The 15,282-nt window shown below is 34.5% G+C and overlaps 1 protein-coding gene across 1 annotated transcript in view; it reads right to left on the bottom strand.

Moving 5' to 3' along the window:
* NGR-A15 (neuropeptide receptor A15) overlaps positions 1–14,933 on the bottom strand; it is a 103,714-nt gene extending 88,781 nt beyond the window's left edge. The window contains exons 1-2 of the mRNA XM_073088506.1: positions 14,734–14,933; positions 2,658–2,884 (exon numbers count right to left, since the gene is read on the bottom strand). Of these exons, the coding sequence (XP_072944607.1) occupies positions 2,658–2,884; positions 14,734–14,927 (421 nt within the window). The 5' untranslated portion in view covers positions 14,928–14,933. The remainder of the gene's footprint in view (positions 1–2,657; positions 2,885–14,733) is intronic.
* Between the last annotated feature and the right edge of the window lie 349 nt (positions 14,934–15,282).

The raw sequence follows: 15,282 nt of genomic DNA, 5'->3' as shown, positions 1-15,282 counted from the left end.
ATTTTTGTAGAAAATATGAAAACATTTTTATGCTTCGTATTTATGTACGAGTAGAGACTACGTGACCTGATCTAAGCCTGCAATACCAAAAGACAAATAAAAGTCGTATGTAAGGATTCTTGTTTACTAAGCATAATAATAAAAAATAGACCAATTAAAATTAATTCAAAGAAGAAATTAGCGTATTTTAAAATATTTCTATGTTATTTCAATAGTGTTAATTTTTTATGATTACTTTAATAATTAATATAAATAGAAAAGCGTTCTAAATCTAATTAATTATGTAAATAAATAATAAATGATATTAAAATATTGGAACTCAATACGAATATATTGGTAGAGGGATTGTTTGGACATCGTTTTTAACTGCTTAAAACTAAAATGAACTGCACTTAAAATTAGGCCATATCAGAACCTAAGCGCCTTCATCTAAGCCCTTAATTCCGAAGGCTACGAAATTTAAACTTTTACATTGCTGGAAATTAAAAAGTTAACATCTATTTTACTACGTTGCCCGTAAAACAGCAGTAAACATAACATTCATTTAATAAAAATATATATTTTTTCAAACCCAATATTTTATCGTGGCGTTAATACGTGTTTTGGCGTCATCGTGCCACAACAATTGCTCTGTATGCACGTAGGCTCTACGTGACCTGGGCGATGTGAGTCCACCGAGAAAAAATAATAAAAGCAATTTCTATAATGTTAGGAATCTTTTATATGAAAACATGGAAAAAATGTTCTAGTTAGATAAGTTAAATGTGAAAAAATACTCATTACATATCTGGACTGCTTAAAAATTAAGCCTCGCGCCCACAATTTAGGCGAATCCAACGATAGTGCATATGTTTAAATCCATTTAGCCATTTGTGATGTATGGCGAGCCAAAGAATAAATTATACATATGTACATACATTAAAAAAAACCTCGGTAATGGGGTTAAAGTAAATCTTATATATAAAATTCTCGTGTTACAATGTTAGTTACCGTACTCCTCCGAAACGGCTTTACTGATTTTCACCACATTATATATGCATATTCAGTAGGTCTGAGAATCGACTACTATCTACTTTTCATACCCCTAAGTGATAAGGGTTGTTTACCTTTAACATTTTTTTAATTTATATGGCAACACAACGTTTGCCGGCTCAGCTAGTAAACTATATTTTGATAATTCAAAACTAAGAACAATGAAGCAAAAAACAAAACATTTAATGACAACTTAGAAACAATAATTAAGTAACTGAAAAAGCTGAGTTTGTTTTTTAATCTTAATGGATTGCAAATCTTTCGAAAAATATATTTCTCATTTTGTTTTCAAATAAACAGAACTGTGACGCTGTAAGGCTGTTCTAAGTTTCAAAGGCAAACAAAAGTTACAGTAAGGCTCTATATAGTTACTTCGACCGGTTTGTTTGAAGCTATAAAAACAGCAATTTACAATATCAAGTAACATTTTACTTATTGGATACCCGTTTTACTAACTTCGCATAACTTCGATAGTTATAACTTTAAATATATGATTTCATATAAATATCATTTAAATACTTTGTATTTACTTCTAAATAGTCCGTTTTAATAGTCTAGTGTTGTGCATAGATCTCTATCACTTCTTCTCTATTACTGAGAGATACGAGTATATTAGTAAGGACCGTAACGCAACTGCAGCCGTCCTCAGGAAGCTATCCTATCTAAAGTTCATAACAGAAGTTCGTAGGCGGTAGCAGCTATTTACTATAAGATGTATAGAATACTGGTTTGTTTCGTCTACGTGATAAAAAGTTACCGAACAGTTGGTATTTGTCATTACTCAATAAAGTAAAAAACAATATTCTTAAAGAAAAAATATGATCAAAGTAAATTCTTCAAAAATATCAAAGAAATCGCAAGAAATATCAAAGCCGTATCGGAAAGTGTTTCCTTATGAAGAAGAAACCGCGTAAGGCACGTCGTTCGAGTTTATTATGCATAAAATAGATTTACACGTACAATTTCTGTTTCACGCAGAGCATACGTGACCTTTTACTAAGTCTACATTGCCAAGGGCGTTCTAAAGGTAACGTAGGGACCTTTCATTAAACACCCACCAATTCGAGATGCAAACTTAGTAAAACCCTTTAGTTTGCTCATGAATTGATTAGTAAATAATACGAGGTGATACTGTATTTACATACAAAATTTATTATTTGAGTAGTACAAGTATTATTTAGCGTAGATAATTTGATTCTATACTATTATATTCTCTATATTCTATATGGTAGATATAGTTTTTGTAGTGCTCGTCGGTAGAAGAGTAGTTTATGCCCATTTATTTTTTAAGGGAGAGACTATTGGAGTAGCATGTAGACTACATTTTAGATAGAAGGATAGGTACGAGGAAGGGATTCCATAAATACAATGTAATAAACATTATTTGTTATGGTTTTGACAATAAACATATATGGTTAGTTATTTCAATAGATTCATACAGAGTCGCTAGCCAAACTTAGTTTCAAACTTTGGAAATAAATTGTGCTACAGAAGTAGATTTCGGTAAATCTTTTCTCTTCCTAGATAATACTACAGTCGAAGGACTATCCTGTTCTAAAGAAATTATCATGATTTAAAAATAAGACAGTAAATTTTAATCTAGATATTAATCATTTGGTACTTACCCGTAGCATGAAGCTTTCTCAGCGGATCCACGATAGCGAAGTATCTATCAGCAGACAGCGCTGTCAGGGTGAACACGGAGACCCCGATGCTGACATCCTTAGCTGCTTCAGAAACCCGGCAGACCGTGTCTCCCCAGGGCCAGGACTCCAGGGTATACACGATTGACGTGAAGGGAACGCAGGTGATGATGACCAGAAGATCGGCAAGGGCGAGTGAGAGGATGTACCTGGTAAAAGAAAGATAAATGATGAATGATAATTAGAAATGGAATCATCATTTCAATTTCAAATCAATGCAATGGAATTAATAAAATGTCTGATGAATTTTAGGTTTGCAAGTGATAGGACTCTTTGTGGTTCGACTTCGGAGGCACCACCGCTTACTTTCTGCCTAATAAGCGTTCCGGTCTGAAAGGTGTGGTAAGGTGTGTGTGGTGTGTGGTAAGGGCGACGTACTTATCCGAGGCGTTCTAATTTAGTCCACAGTTTGCAACGAATCTATACCCGACTTCAGATAGGACTTTTATTTTATCTGAGGTTGATGACAGATATTACATGATGTAAGTAGCAACTTACATCATGTAATCTGTAATCAACCTACTCCTGTATAATAAGAAAGTGCTGAAGATAATGAGTCATGTTAACGAGTTCAAGCGAGTGGAATATGAAAGAAACTCCATACTCGTATTTCATTAATAAAATTCTATCATCATTTCCTAAAAACGTAGGAAAATATCGTGAAGAAACATTTTATGCTAAGCACATATGAAATCTTTATGATATGCGCTCGTCAATAAGCTCATATTGGATGAAAGGGGGAACGTGAGGCACAAATTATCAATACTAGCAGACCTTATATTAGATATCGGTGTGTAAAGTTTTACATGTAAGGAAGCGACTTTGTACCACCATCTTCATCATCAACATTCAATTACTATTTTGATTTTGTTATTGCTGGGTACGAGTATATTTTGCCCATAGAATGCTAAAAGTTTAGGCCATAGTCTACCCTGAACGTTTCCTCATCATGGTTTCGTTCACGGTTATTACAAAAGATTTTATTTTTAATACAGTAGGCAATATATAATATGTACTTCAAAGAATTTAAGATTTCAGATTTAAATTAGAATCCGGGACTAGAATGAGAGGTTAAGAATTATACTACTAGACTTTCACCGTAAATTGAAGAGGGAGTTATTTAGCATGAAATTCAGCTCCTGATGCTTGTGATCCAATAGTACATTGTTATCCACTCATTAACTACCGAATGATATGACACGCTTGAATATCATCCTAGCAGCGAGCATAACCAGTTAAAGCAGTAAACTGGAAATTAATTGGTGCAAACTCTGTTAACGGGAATTACCCTAATTCCGTCCCCACTGAACGCTCTCCACGATTCAGGAACCAATTACTCGTAATAACGCTTTGTGATGGAATTATGAGGGTAGTTACCGATTTAATAAGATTTGTTTAAGTTTCTACTTACTAATTAATCAAATTTTTGTTCTCGAGTTTTCCTTGATTCTTTATACCGATATCTTGGTTACCGTTTGAACGTAATTGCATCTGATGGCAAATCATCATTCTTCCCTTGGACAGGTTATAGAAATTTTCGAACAATACCCCTATTTACCTTCTTGGGTGTTCTTTGTTGCAATCCTAATTTTGTTTTATTGCTGACGGATCTCTCTCAACAACTAGTTGTTGAGTTAGGATGCTCTAATTTAATTTTCTACTTTGTTTCGGTACTAATTAAAGGTGTCGCCAAACTAACTGTCAAGTCAGATGTTTTCGAACTGCGTTTAAGGACGACGACGAGGTATAGTAGCTGTTACCAAATGCTAATAACAATGCTTAACACTAAGAAGAAGCACGGAAGCGCGTATAAAAATTGGCCAAAAGCGGTCATTCCAATTTTCGCTGCGGCAAACATTTCCTAACTTTGGCTGTTTTGTAGATCAGTTACAGCTGCAGCTGCAGGGTTAAACGTAGTTGTTCCACTCGATAGCGTTTTACGGTCGAATTTCATTGGAGTCAAACGAGCATAACCAATTAGCAACATAAAATGGGAATTAATTGGTGCAATCTACAATAACGGGAATTCCTTCGCTTTCAAATTAACGTCATTTCTAGAAACTGACCCAGAATCATTTTTCCGTTAATAAATTCGATTATTAAGTTAATTTATTCAATTAATTGGTTTTCCAAACTCGTGTGTGAAGTTGGGAATATTGTTATTTCTTAGTTCATGCGCCATTATGGAGATTTATAGGTGACTAACTGACTGTAAATAGAAACACCTCTTAGAATAATTAACACCTCTTAAGATAAATGTATATGGATAAACCTTGTCTTAAAAGGGCTTAAAACAATGCTCATGAAACCTCATTTTTTTTGTTGTAATAAAATTGAAGTGGCAAAGGAGCATGAAGTCTTCCTGGTGGCAAGTGGCTACTACTGGCAAGGCGTCTGTGAATTTCTGTAATCAACTGCACATCTCGTGAGTCCTCAACCCATCACAGGTCTTCCGAAAGTGAATTTGCCTTATTTCAATTTTGTAATTTTTTTTCCTTTGAAAATGAATATCTTTATATTAGTTTCTTGTAATTAATAAAATTTGTTGTGTTCTTTGGGAAGGGGAATTGGAAGTGGGGATGTCTTCGAGGTATGTAACCTATGCGTTTGGTGGAACTTCTCGTCATTATTTCTGTGCTAAGGCTGAAATAGGTTTAACTTTTACCATATAATAATACAAGGCATTATTTACTTATACTTCTGTCATCAACCCAGCATCAAACAAAATAAACATAATCCGCGTGTTTACTATTGTAACATCAAAAGATCAGTGAAAGGCAAAAGTAACATTATACGCGCACTAAACGTTTGTTTGTAAATGTATTCATTATCAAAAACTAGTTAAGTCATAGATTAGTAAAGATACTTCGCCGCCTTGAAATTGAATGAAGCCACAAAAGGCTGATTTGTCAGTTATTTTTTTGAATTCTTAACAAATAAAAACATTTTTAGAGAAAATCTTAATATGAAAAAATAGCTAATACTGCGGAATTTACTTAATAAATAAATAAGTGTTTCAAATATTTTAGCACGGAGATGTGGCAATACTTTTTTCCGCAACTATTTCAATTCTCTAAACTGGTAACATTTTCTTGTTAGGAGTGAGTAATCTTTACTAATCTATGACTTAAGTGTAATGGATATTTTGTTGAAAGTTAACAGTCTTCTTAGTGGCAAATAGTTACTGCGGGCTGTGAACGTCTGTAATTCATTTAAAAAAAATAAAGAGTTCTCAAAATCGATCATATAAAATTCATTTTTACTCTCGTGTAGAAATTCCGCCGAAAATGCCTTACCACGTCCTTCCCACTAGAACTCAGCAGTGCTACACTGCAAACTTTACTGTTTTTAATTAAAAAAATATTTTCTTTTTTTTATTTTAAACGATTTATTTTATTTTTGTTTCTCGAGATGACTACAGTCTGTTGTGTTTTTTGGGAATGTATTTTTTTGGGAATTGTTTGGGAATTGGAATTTTGGAGATTTTTTTGAGATATGGGATCTATGCGGTATGAACATCGTATGACAATGGTCGCTATATAAAGTACATGACACTATCAGACAATACTTTAGCTTGTACAGTGAATAATTCGGTCATCAACCCCGCATCAAAGTCAACAAACATAATCCGTGATTACTATTGCAACATCAGAAGATCAGTGAAAGGCAAAAGTAACATTAGACGCTCACTGAACGTTTGTTTGTAAATGTATTCATTATCTAAACACTTTAGTTAAGTGTAATGGATATTTTGTTGAAACTTAGCAGTCTTGTCTGCGATAAGTTTTGGGTGCTAAAGCCGCTTAAAGATGCGGTTTTATTTGCTTGTTATATAACACTCTCCTTGATTAAGAATAATTATATTCAAATCAATTTTTGGGTTTTTTAAACAATTTAATTCGCAATAAAATTGCATCAATAAATGTAAAGCTATGTAGAGTTAAATGGAATGCTACATCATGATGGAATGCTACTTCCCTATGGGTAGCACCAATGTACAAAATAGAAACATTTTCGCACACAAAGTTACACACACACTCTGAACAGATATTTAAATTCATCATTCTGATATCTATTTGGCCGGGGATCGAACCCGCAACCCTTTGCATCTCAGATAGATATATATTATACATTTTATAATATAGGAGGAGCCTATATTATAAAATATATAATATATATCTGTCTGAGATGCAAACCTCAACCTCAACCTCAGATAAGATTAGATTTCTATCTAAGGTCGCTCAAAAATGCGCCGCTACCCCTGAGGACTAAGCTGGAACGCCCCGGATAAGTATATCTCCCTTAACACACCCTCCAAACCATAACACAGCAGTGCTTAACACTAGTGTAGTTAGGAAGAAATGTGTGTGGTGGTGGTGCTGCTGGTGTCGAACCACAAAGTGTTCTACCACCTTCAAATGACCACTTCGCTACGGGGTTGTCACTATCAACCTAGTATTGCACACTGCTGGTCATGATTTTCTGTCTCACTACCACGGCTCTCTCCTACACTAGCCAAATGAATTCGCAGATTACTGTACAGATCGATATTTAATTCTAGAGGATTTAACTTCTTGCAAGCCAATAACTCTAATTGCTTTGATATTCTAACGCTCTTTGATCTAAATCTTCCGCAATATGGTAAAAAGATACCAGATAGGTAATATTATTAAAGATAGATAAAATATCTTATTACAAATCCTAATTCTAAGCCTCACAAAAGTATATCTAAAAAGGAATATTTAATATGGTAGTATAACAATAAAACTCAAATGTATTTTTTGAATACCCAGAATATTATATACTGGAATCTCATTAGTATTCAGATTTGAGAACTCATTTCGTTCCCGCCAACAACTAGGGAGCACTTTCTCGTTCGTATTGCTCGGGATAGTAATTGTAGTTTTATGAATGGTCAGCATATTTCCCCTATTACCTATTTCAGCGAATTAGATTTTGTTGTAGCAGCTTGTTTTTTGTTAGGCTAAGGATGGTTCTTTTATGTTCTTTTCTATGTTATCTATGTAGGGTAAGTGTAAGGTCTTGGATATCAAAAATCGATCTAAAATAAATTGGAATATTACTTGAGGTCGGCCATACATTTGGCTTTTTTGAGTTCTAAGTTGGAGTTTAGCAATCCAGCAATGCAATGTTAAAAACTGTCCGCTGTTTGGGCGGCTAACAAGTGATACATATTATATATAAAATTCTCGTGTCACAATGTTAGTTACCGTATTCCTCCGAAACGACTTTACCGATTTTCACCAAATTTTATATGCATATTCAGTAGGTCTGAGAATCGGCTACTATCTATTTTTCATACCCCTAACTGATAAGGGTTGTTCACCCTTAACATTTTTTTATTTATATGACAACACAAAGTTTGCCGGGTCAGCTAGCATACTCTAAAAACATTACCCTCCGTAATCAGGGAAAAATGATGTCTAAATTATAGCAAAATTATCAAACCATAACCAATTTGTCTGTTACACAAGACATCTAAAACAATTTGTTATTCTTAAGTGCCAAAAAATTTCGTTTTCTACAAAGCAAAATATCTTACAAAAAATATTGCTTACTACAGGTACAAGGTACAAGGTACAAAGTACAACTTACCCGTGTTTCCCTAGATTATTTTAAGTGGAGTGAATTGGGGCAAACGGAACAAAAGTATCACACTAATGAGAGTCAAAGAATTGGACCGTTTTTCCTAAGAAAATATATTTCTTTATTGTCTTTGGCGTTTTCAAACTAGCTTTGAAGGCTAAGCTTATCAAAAACACAAGCGATTTTTTTCGAGAAATTCGGAAGGATGAGGTTCTCTTAAGAAGGGTTTAGTCATAGTTTACGAGAGCCAAGTGCGGTTGGGTAGAATTCATACGTTTTTGTGAAGTTACATAGGTTTCTACCATGAATATCATATAAATATATTCTTATCTTATATATTAAATTATCGTGTCACAATGTTAGTTACTGTACTCCTTCGAAACGGCTTTACCGATTTTCATCAAATTTTATATCCATTTTCAGTAGGTCTTAGAATCGGCTATTATCTATTTTTCATACCCCTTAGTGATAAGGGTTGTTCACCCTTAGCTTTTTTTATTTATATGACAACACAACGTTTGCCGGGTCAGCTAGTAAATAAATAACTGAAAATTAGAGGTGCCTAAGATTTGAACCTGGACCCTGCCGACCGATATTCATACCACTAGATGACTCAACTATCACTGCTCGTCGTATGTGAAGATGATAGAGCTCTTGTGGTTCAACTGTGGAGGGACCCCTGCCACTCCTATGTTTGCCCATTAACAAATAGTTTTAAGCGCTGTTGTGTTTTGGTTGGAAGGGTGTGACAAGGGAGATACATAAAGAAGATTAACTTACACAGGCGAGGCGTTTCAGCTTAGTCCTTATTAGTAATAACTACGCTGCAGGCACGTAGGACTCTAGTTCTATCTGGTTGATTAATGAGTCGCAGCAATCAATCAATAGCAGTGATAGCCTAGTGGTTAAGAAACTCGGCCTCTCGATCGAGGGGACCGAGGTTCAAATCCCAGGCAGCTCTGATTTTTCAAAGTTATGTGGGTATTACGAATTAATTATCACTTGCTAAAACGGTGAAGAAAAACATCGTGAGGAATCCTGCGTACCTGAGAGATTTATAAAAAAATATCTCAAAGGTATGTGAAGTCTACCAATACGCACTTGGCCAGCGCGGTGGATTATGGCCTAATCCTTCTCATTATGAGAGGAGACACATGCCCAGCAGTGGGACAATAATGGGTTGATGACGATGATGATGATGGGCAGTAATCGCTACTTACTATAAGGTGGACTGCGTTTTCCTTTATTACTCCCATAATATAAAAAATGTAATTTATATACTAGAAACCGATATATTTGGCTGGAAACGAAGAATTTATGTTGGAACTTATGCTATTTCCGAAAATTAGTCTCGATTACCCATTCCAACTTGTATAACGACTTTGTTTGATCGAGAATCGGTGCGTGAGGTTTGAAATCCTAAAACAATTCATGTGGTAGGGTTGGCATGTAGTCCTAGGTTCGAACCCAACGTGCAAATAAAACATACAAGTGTACGTAATACGAAACTACTAAAGTTCGTGATGCCACAGAATTTCTGTTGTAGGCTTTTTGGAAGATTTTCGCAAGAGATTAGCCTCGTACATGTACAACAATTTGTGAGATGGAACCTCTAATTAGCGCTAAGAGGACTCCGGTTGCGTTCCTTTGGAGATCCCGGAGTCCTCTACGCAGCGCTGAGGACGGCCACCGGGGGGGTTTTAGTGCGGTAAGAGTCCCACATAACCCTGTGTCGCTCCCAAGGCATCGGGTACCTTTTGAAGGTTTCCCCTTCGTGAACAAAAATAAAAAAAAAGGTTCGAACCCTAGTGAGGTCGAATTTAGATTTATGTCTTGGGTATGGGTGTTTTTGTAATAAATTTGTGTGTGTTCATGTCACCCATTTTAGTGTAAGTCACATTTATTATTATACTTTATTGCGTTAGTTATTTTTTTAAAATAAATAAAATTAAGAATAGTTTAAAACCTTTCACTCGAAAAATAATGTTGGCTACATATTTAGTTGTTTGTAACGCTGTATTCGTGACTAAAAAACAAGAGTACATAGTAGAATATATGGTGCAATAATAAACAAATAAAACAATAGTTATAAGCATATATTAGTAAAGATACTTCGCCGCCTTGAAATTGAATGAAGCCACAAATGGCTTATTTTAGTAAGTTCTTTTTTTGAATTCTTGACAAATAAAAACATTTTTAGAGAAAATTTACGAATAAATAACTAATACTGCGTAATTTACGTAATAAATAAATAATTATTTCAAATATTTTAGGGACATTTTAGCACGGAGACGTGGCAAAACTTTTTTACGCAACTATTTCAATTCTCAAAACTGGGTACATTTTCTTGTTAGGAGTGAGTAATCCTTACTAATCTATGGTTATAAGTGAAAATACGAAAATAGTTTCATCATGACAAATGAAAAACAAAATTATGAATATAAATTATAATGATCTTGTCATAAGCGAAAATAGCCAAGACCTGACAATTTTGTTCATGAAAATAGTAGAAAAATATCTGACATTTTCATATTTGATGTTAAAAATGACAAATATATAATAATTGTCAAACACGTTTCTTTACAGAGAATATCACGCGAAAATAAATGCGCAAGTGTGGGCGACATTTTAATAATAATTGGCCAAGTGCGAGTCGAACTCGCACGTGGAGGATTGTGTACCATCATATTATCAACTAGTTTTATTATTTTTAATAGTGTTTCTTATAGCAGTTATAGAAGTAAAAAATAGCAATACTGTCTATCTATTTAAATAGTAGATAAAACGAAAAAAATCCGAGAATTAACATTTTCTTGTATCGTGATCTTTATTTATTTTCAAACCTTTTTTATTTTTAGTATTTGTATAATGGCCACAATAATATATACTCTGTAAAAAATTAGTGTGGAGATATTACGGTACACGAGATAGAGCCCCGTGACAGCCGGACATCGAAGGCTTAGTAATAAGGTTCCCTTTTGCCCTTTGGATACGGAACCCTAAAACGATATCAAAATCTATGTAGGTAAAAATGACATCAAAATCTATTTTGGACATCCCTAAAGAGTGTACGCCTGAGATTTTTTATTTCATGCGATATGAGTTGGGATCTGGTTAATAGGCGTATAAAATATTACCAACCCGAAATCATCGGGTGTGGGCTGAGATATTGGTTATAAAATAATATTGGCTATCCGATAATTTATGATACATTATTTTCACGTGATATAATAGGTGCTTATATCATTAATTTATCTTTCAATATTTCAATATATTATTCAATATATTGAATTGCGTTTATTTACGAGTATATGATGTATAACTTTATTCAAGATACTTAAAATTAATAATTACAATGATAATTAAACAATATGTACAAATTATTAAAAAAAATGTAAATTAGAAATAATTAGCATTTGATAATTACTTGGCCTAGTTATGTAATCACTCCAGTACCCTTGTCATGAGTTTTTACGTTTTGACAAATATGACTATTTTGGTATTTGTTTACGTATTAGCCCATACAATTTCCAAGTTCTGACACAATCCGCTAGGGGCGCTGATTGGAAATTGTATGGGCAAATACGTAAACAAATACCAAAACAGTTATATTTTTCAAAACGTTAAAACTCATGGTAAGGGTACTGGAGTGCTCATGAAAATTATCTGAAAATTTTGTACTGGATTTTATCAAGGAATAGGTAAGTAAGTATATTCGTTACTTTTAATGTTTATCAAAGTCGATCAGAATAAGTCCAGGGGGGTTACTACCAACTCTTAACACAATATTATTTTAATCATACTTTGACTTTTTTTTGCAGGAAATTTAACTTTTCAAGCAAATATGACAATTTCAGTTGGTTTTATACAATGGATAAGCGAAAAATTAATAAGAGTTTAAGTTTATTCAACTGTGTATGATGGAATATTTTACTGTTTTAAAGAAGAAAAGAAACTTTCCTGAACTGTGATGGTTTTTAAAAGATAGTGGGGGCCTACCCCAGATCATGTGTTTGGATTTTTAGACATAAGTTATTATTCACAACAAAATTGTGTTAAATTTTATGTAATAATTGATGAAATGTGAATGCTGTGTTTTTGAACTAGGATAGAATTCTTCCATACCCATGGATGTTGATCAAGGATCATAAAATGTGATTGAAGAAATCATCATGGATATCATCTCAATTTTTTGGGGTCATCAACACGCATAATTAAGGCACGGCAATACCTTTTTCGAGATGGATAGACTTTTAAGGGCCGGTGGACGGATAAGAGTTTAGTGATGGTAAGTGCTTAATGAAGTCCATTAACATGTTCTATTCAACACCACATAAAATTGCAGTCTTAATTCATGCTCGTTACAGATATGCTATTCCTAATAACTAGTTGGAACACCTATTAATGTACGCCTACATAGCTCCACAAATCAGACCACAGCAGCGCATACCATGTTACAAACAAACATTAACAAACAAATCCGGTACGGCATTGTATTAAGAACGTTTTAAAAATAGAATTCCCGCCAAAGTTCGTCACGAAATTAAAACTTTAACAGGAAGTGACACGAATAACGATTTTCGACACGTTCGGAAACTTTATAAATTGACCCTTTGTTACGTGACTAATTATGATAATTAGAAGTAAGCTTCAGTGACTTCTGCCGGCACGCAATGTTGCTTGTTTCGTGGGAAATCTCTTTTGAAAATAAATAGGCGGAAGAAAGTATTTTTGCCTGTCTACGCCAGAAGAAGAGTGATATTTTTCAGCGTTTGTGTGACATTTCCTTTGGCACGACTTAGAGCTCAAACGGCTTGACGGATTTTATGATAACATATGAGGTGTCGTGAGATTTGTCTTGGTAGCACGTAGCAGTGAAGCTGAGTACATCGGAATTAAAAAATCTAAACCTTTAATTCTGTTTTGAAACTTACAGTGATTTAAATGGCTTAAACGACTGACAATTCTGTCAGCCGTTGCATGGCTGGTATGGTGTAATTTACGCAGAGCAATGCCGACATGCGCAGTTAAGTAGTGCAAAAACACGAAATCGAAGAAAAAGTCCGGGGAAATATCGTTTCATTCGTAAATGATCTAAAAACTACATTTTTTTAATATTTTTCAACCACGAAAATAGATGACAGTGACAATTTCAATTGTCAAAAATGGTTACATTTTCTTGTTAGGAGTGAGTAATCTTTACTAATCTATGGATTCGTATGACATTACTTAGATGTCCACAATGTTCTAAAATGTTCTATGTTCGATTATTTTCTAAAAAGCTATTCTTGATTGTTAAGAGTTTACTGTACTTGTATTGTAATTTATTGTCGTATTGTAAATTATTCTAGTATTGCATAGTAGTATTGTATTTGTATTGTTGCATATCTAATATTGTACCTGATTTTTTTATATAATATAGGAGTAGCAGACGAGCATGCAGACCACCTGACGGCAAGTAGCTACGGCCGCCCATGGGCATCTGTAATCAAACCCAGATAGGATTAGATATTCCTACCTGAGGTCGGCCACAGATACGCCGCTACCCCTAAGGACTAAGCTGGAACACCTCGGAAAAGTATGTCTCCCTTACCACACCCTTCAAAACGGAACACAGCAGCGCTTAACACTGCTGTTATTAGGCTGAAATAGGTGTGGCGGTGGTGCCGCCGGAGTCAAACCAGAAAGGGTTCTACCACCTTAAATAAAGTCCTGAATATTGTAATATATTTGAATAAAATCAATTCGGCAGAAATTTACAATCACCTTGACCTCTATGTCGTATGCGCTATCATATAAGCGAAAGGTGAATGGTTAATGTGTGTTCATACCTTTAGTAGGTACAGAAATAAAAGTATTATAGGTATAGAAATAAACAATCAGCCCTTGATTCATATTAAGCGAAATCGCGGAAAAAAGCCTAGCTAAATATTAATTGCGATATCCCCGGTTTCATAGTTCCGTTTTGTCTTTATACAGAATCCCTAAATACATTTCGTAGGCAATGGCTTTAATTTCTTCCCGTTTCCTGTCGTTAAAACCGGTCGGAAGTATTATAGGTACTTTATGGTTTGCCACGGTGGTCAATTGCGATTTAATAGATTTCATACACCTTCGAGAACTTTTTATATATATTTTTTTATAAATTGGGTGTGTAGGTTTTCTCAAAATGTTTTCCACCACGTTAAAATCAAGTGATGATTAATTTCAAACATGAAAAAAAATTCGAAAAATCAGAGAAAAGAAAACAAGTATGTGAAGTGTACCAATACTCACTTGGCCAGCATGGACTATGACCTAATCCTTCTCATTCTGAGAGGAGACGCGTGCCCGTCAGTGGGACAGTAATGGATTGATGATGATGATAAATATGTAAGAATTGGGTACTTACGTATTAGGAACATTCCTCATAGCTTTATGCCGTACGAACACCGCCACTAGAGTGCCATTACCGACCACGCCTATAACGAAGATCAGTGCAAACATCAGTGGCACTATGTATGTTTCTGGTCGCTCATAGTACGGCTGGTAGGGCTCTGATGCGTTCAGCTCGAACGTCTCATTGTAGTCCTCTATGGAATCCATGTTTCATATTATCTGAAAAAAGAGAAAATAGTTTTAATAATCATACATTAAAATATGCGTTGTTTGTCAGTCAGTTTTAGTGAGATCAAGCAAGTGCGTAAAGCCGCTGATAGACAGCGGTATGATTGTCAGTCTCGGCCTGAATGTTTAATCTATGCTAACAATACGCGTATTGGACTAGACTATGAAGTGTAGTGACAGATTGACGATTCTGCATCGGTGAGAAACGAAAGTCTGATATTAATAGAAAAGTAGGAATCAGTGTAACGCGCTGACAGTCAGCGACTGACTACCCACTTTGGTGTAAACATGCTGTTAATAATGTTAATTAGAATATTTAGTTACACAGTTTAAT

Source organism: Epargyreus clarus, unplaced genomic scaffold (assembly GCF_041222505.1).
Source record: "Epargyreus clarus isolate Ecla_fem2 unplaced genomic scaffold, WU_Ecla_fem_2.2 ptg000027l, whole genome shotgun sequence".
NCBI classification, from domain to species: Eukaryota; Metazoa; Arthropoda; class Insecta; order Lepidoptera; family Hesperiidae; genus Epargyreus; species Epargyreus clarus.
Note: the sequence above shows the minus strand (reverse complement) of the source record. Positions and strands in the feature narration are given on the sequence as shown.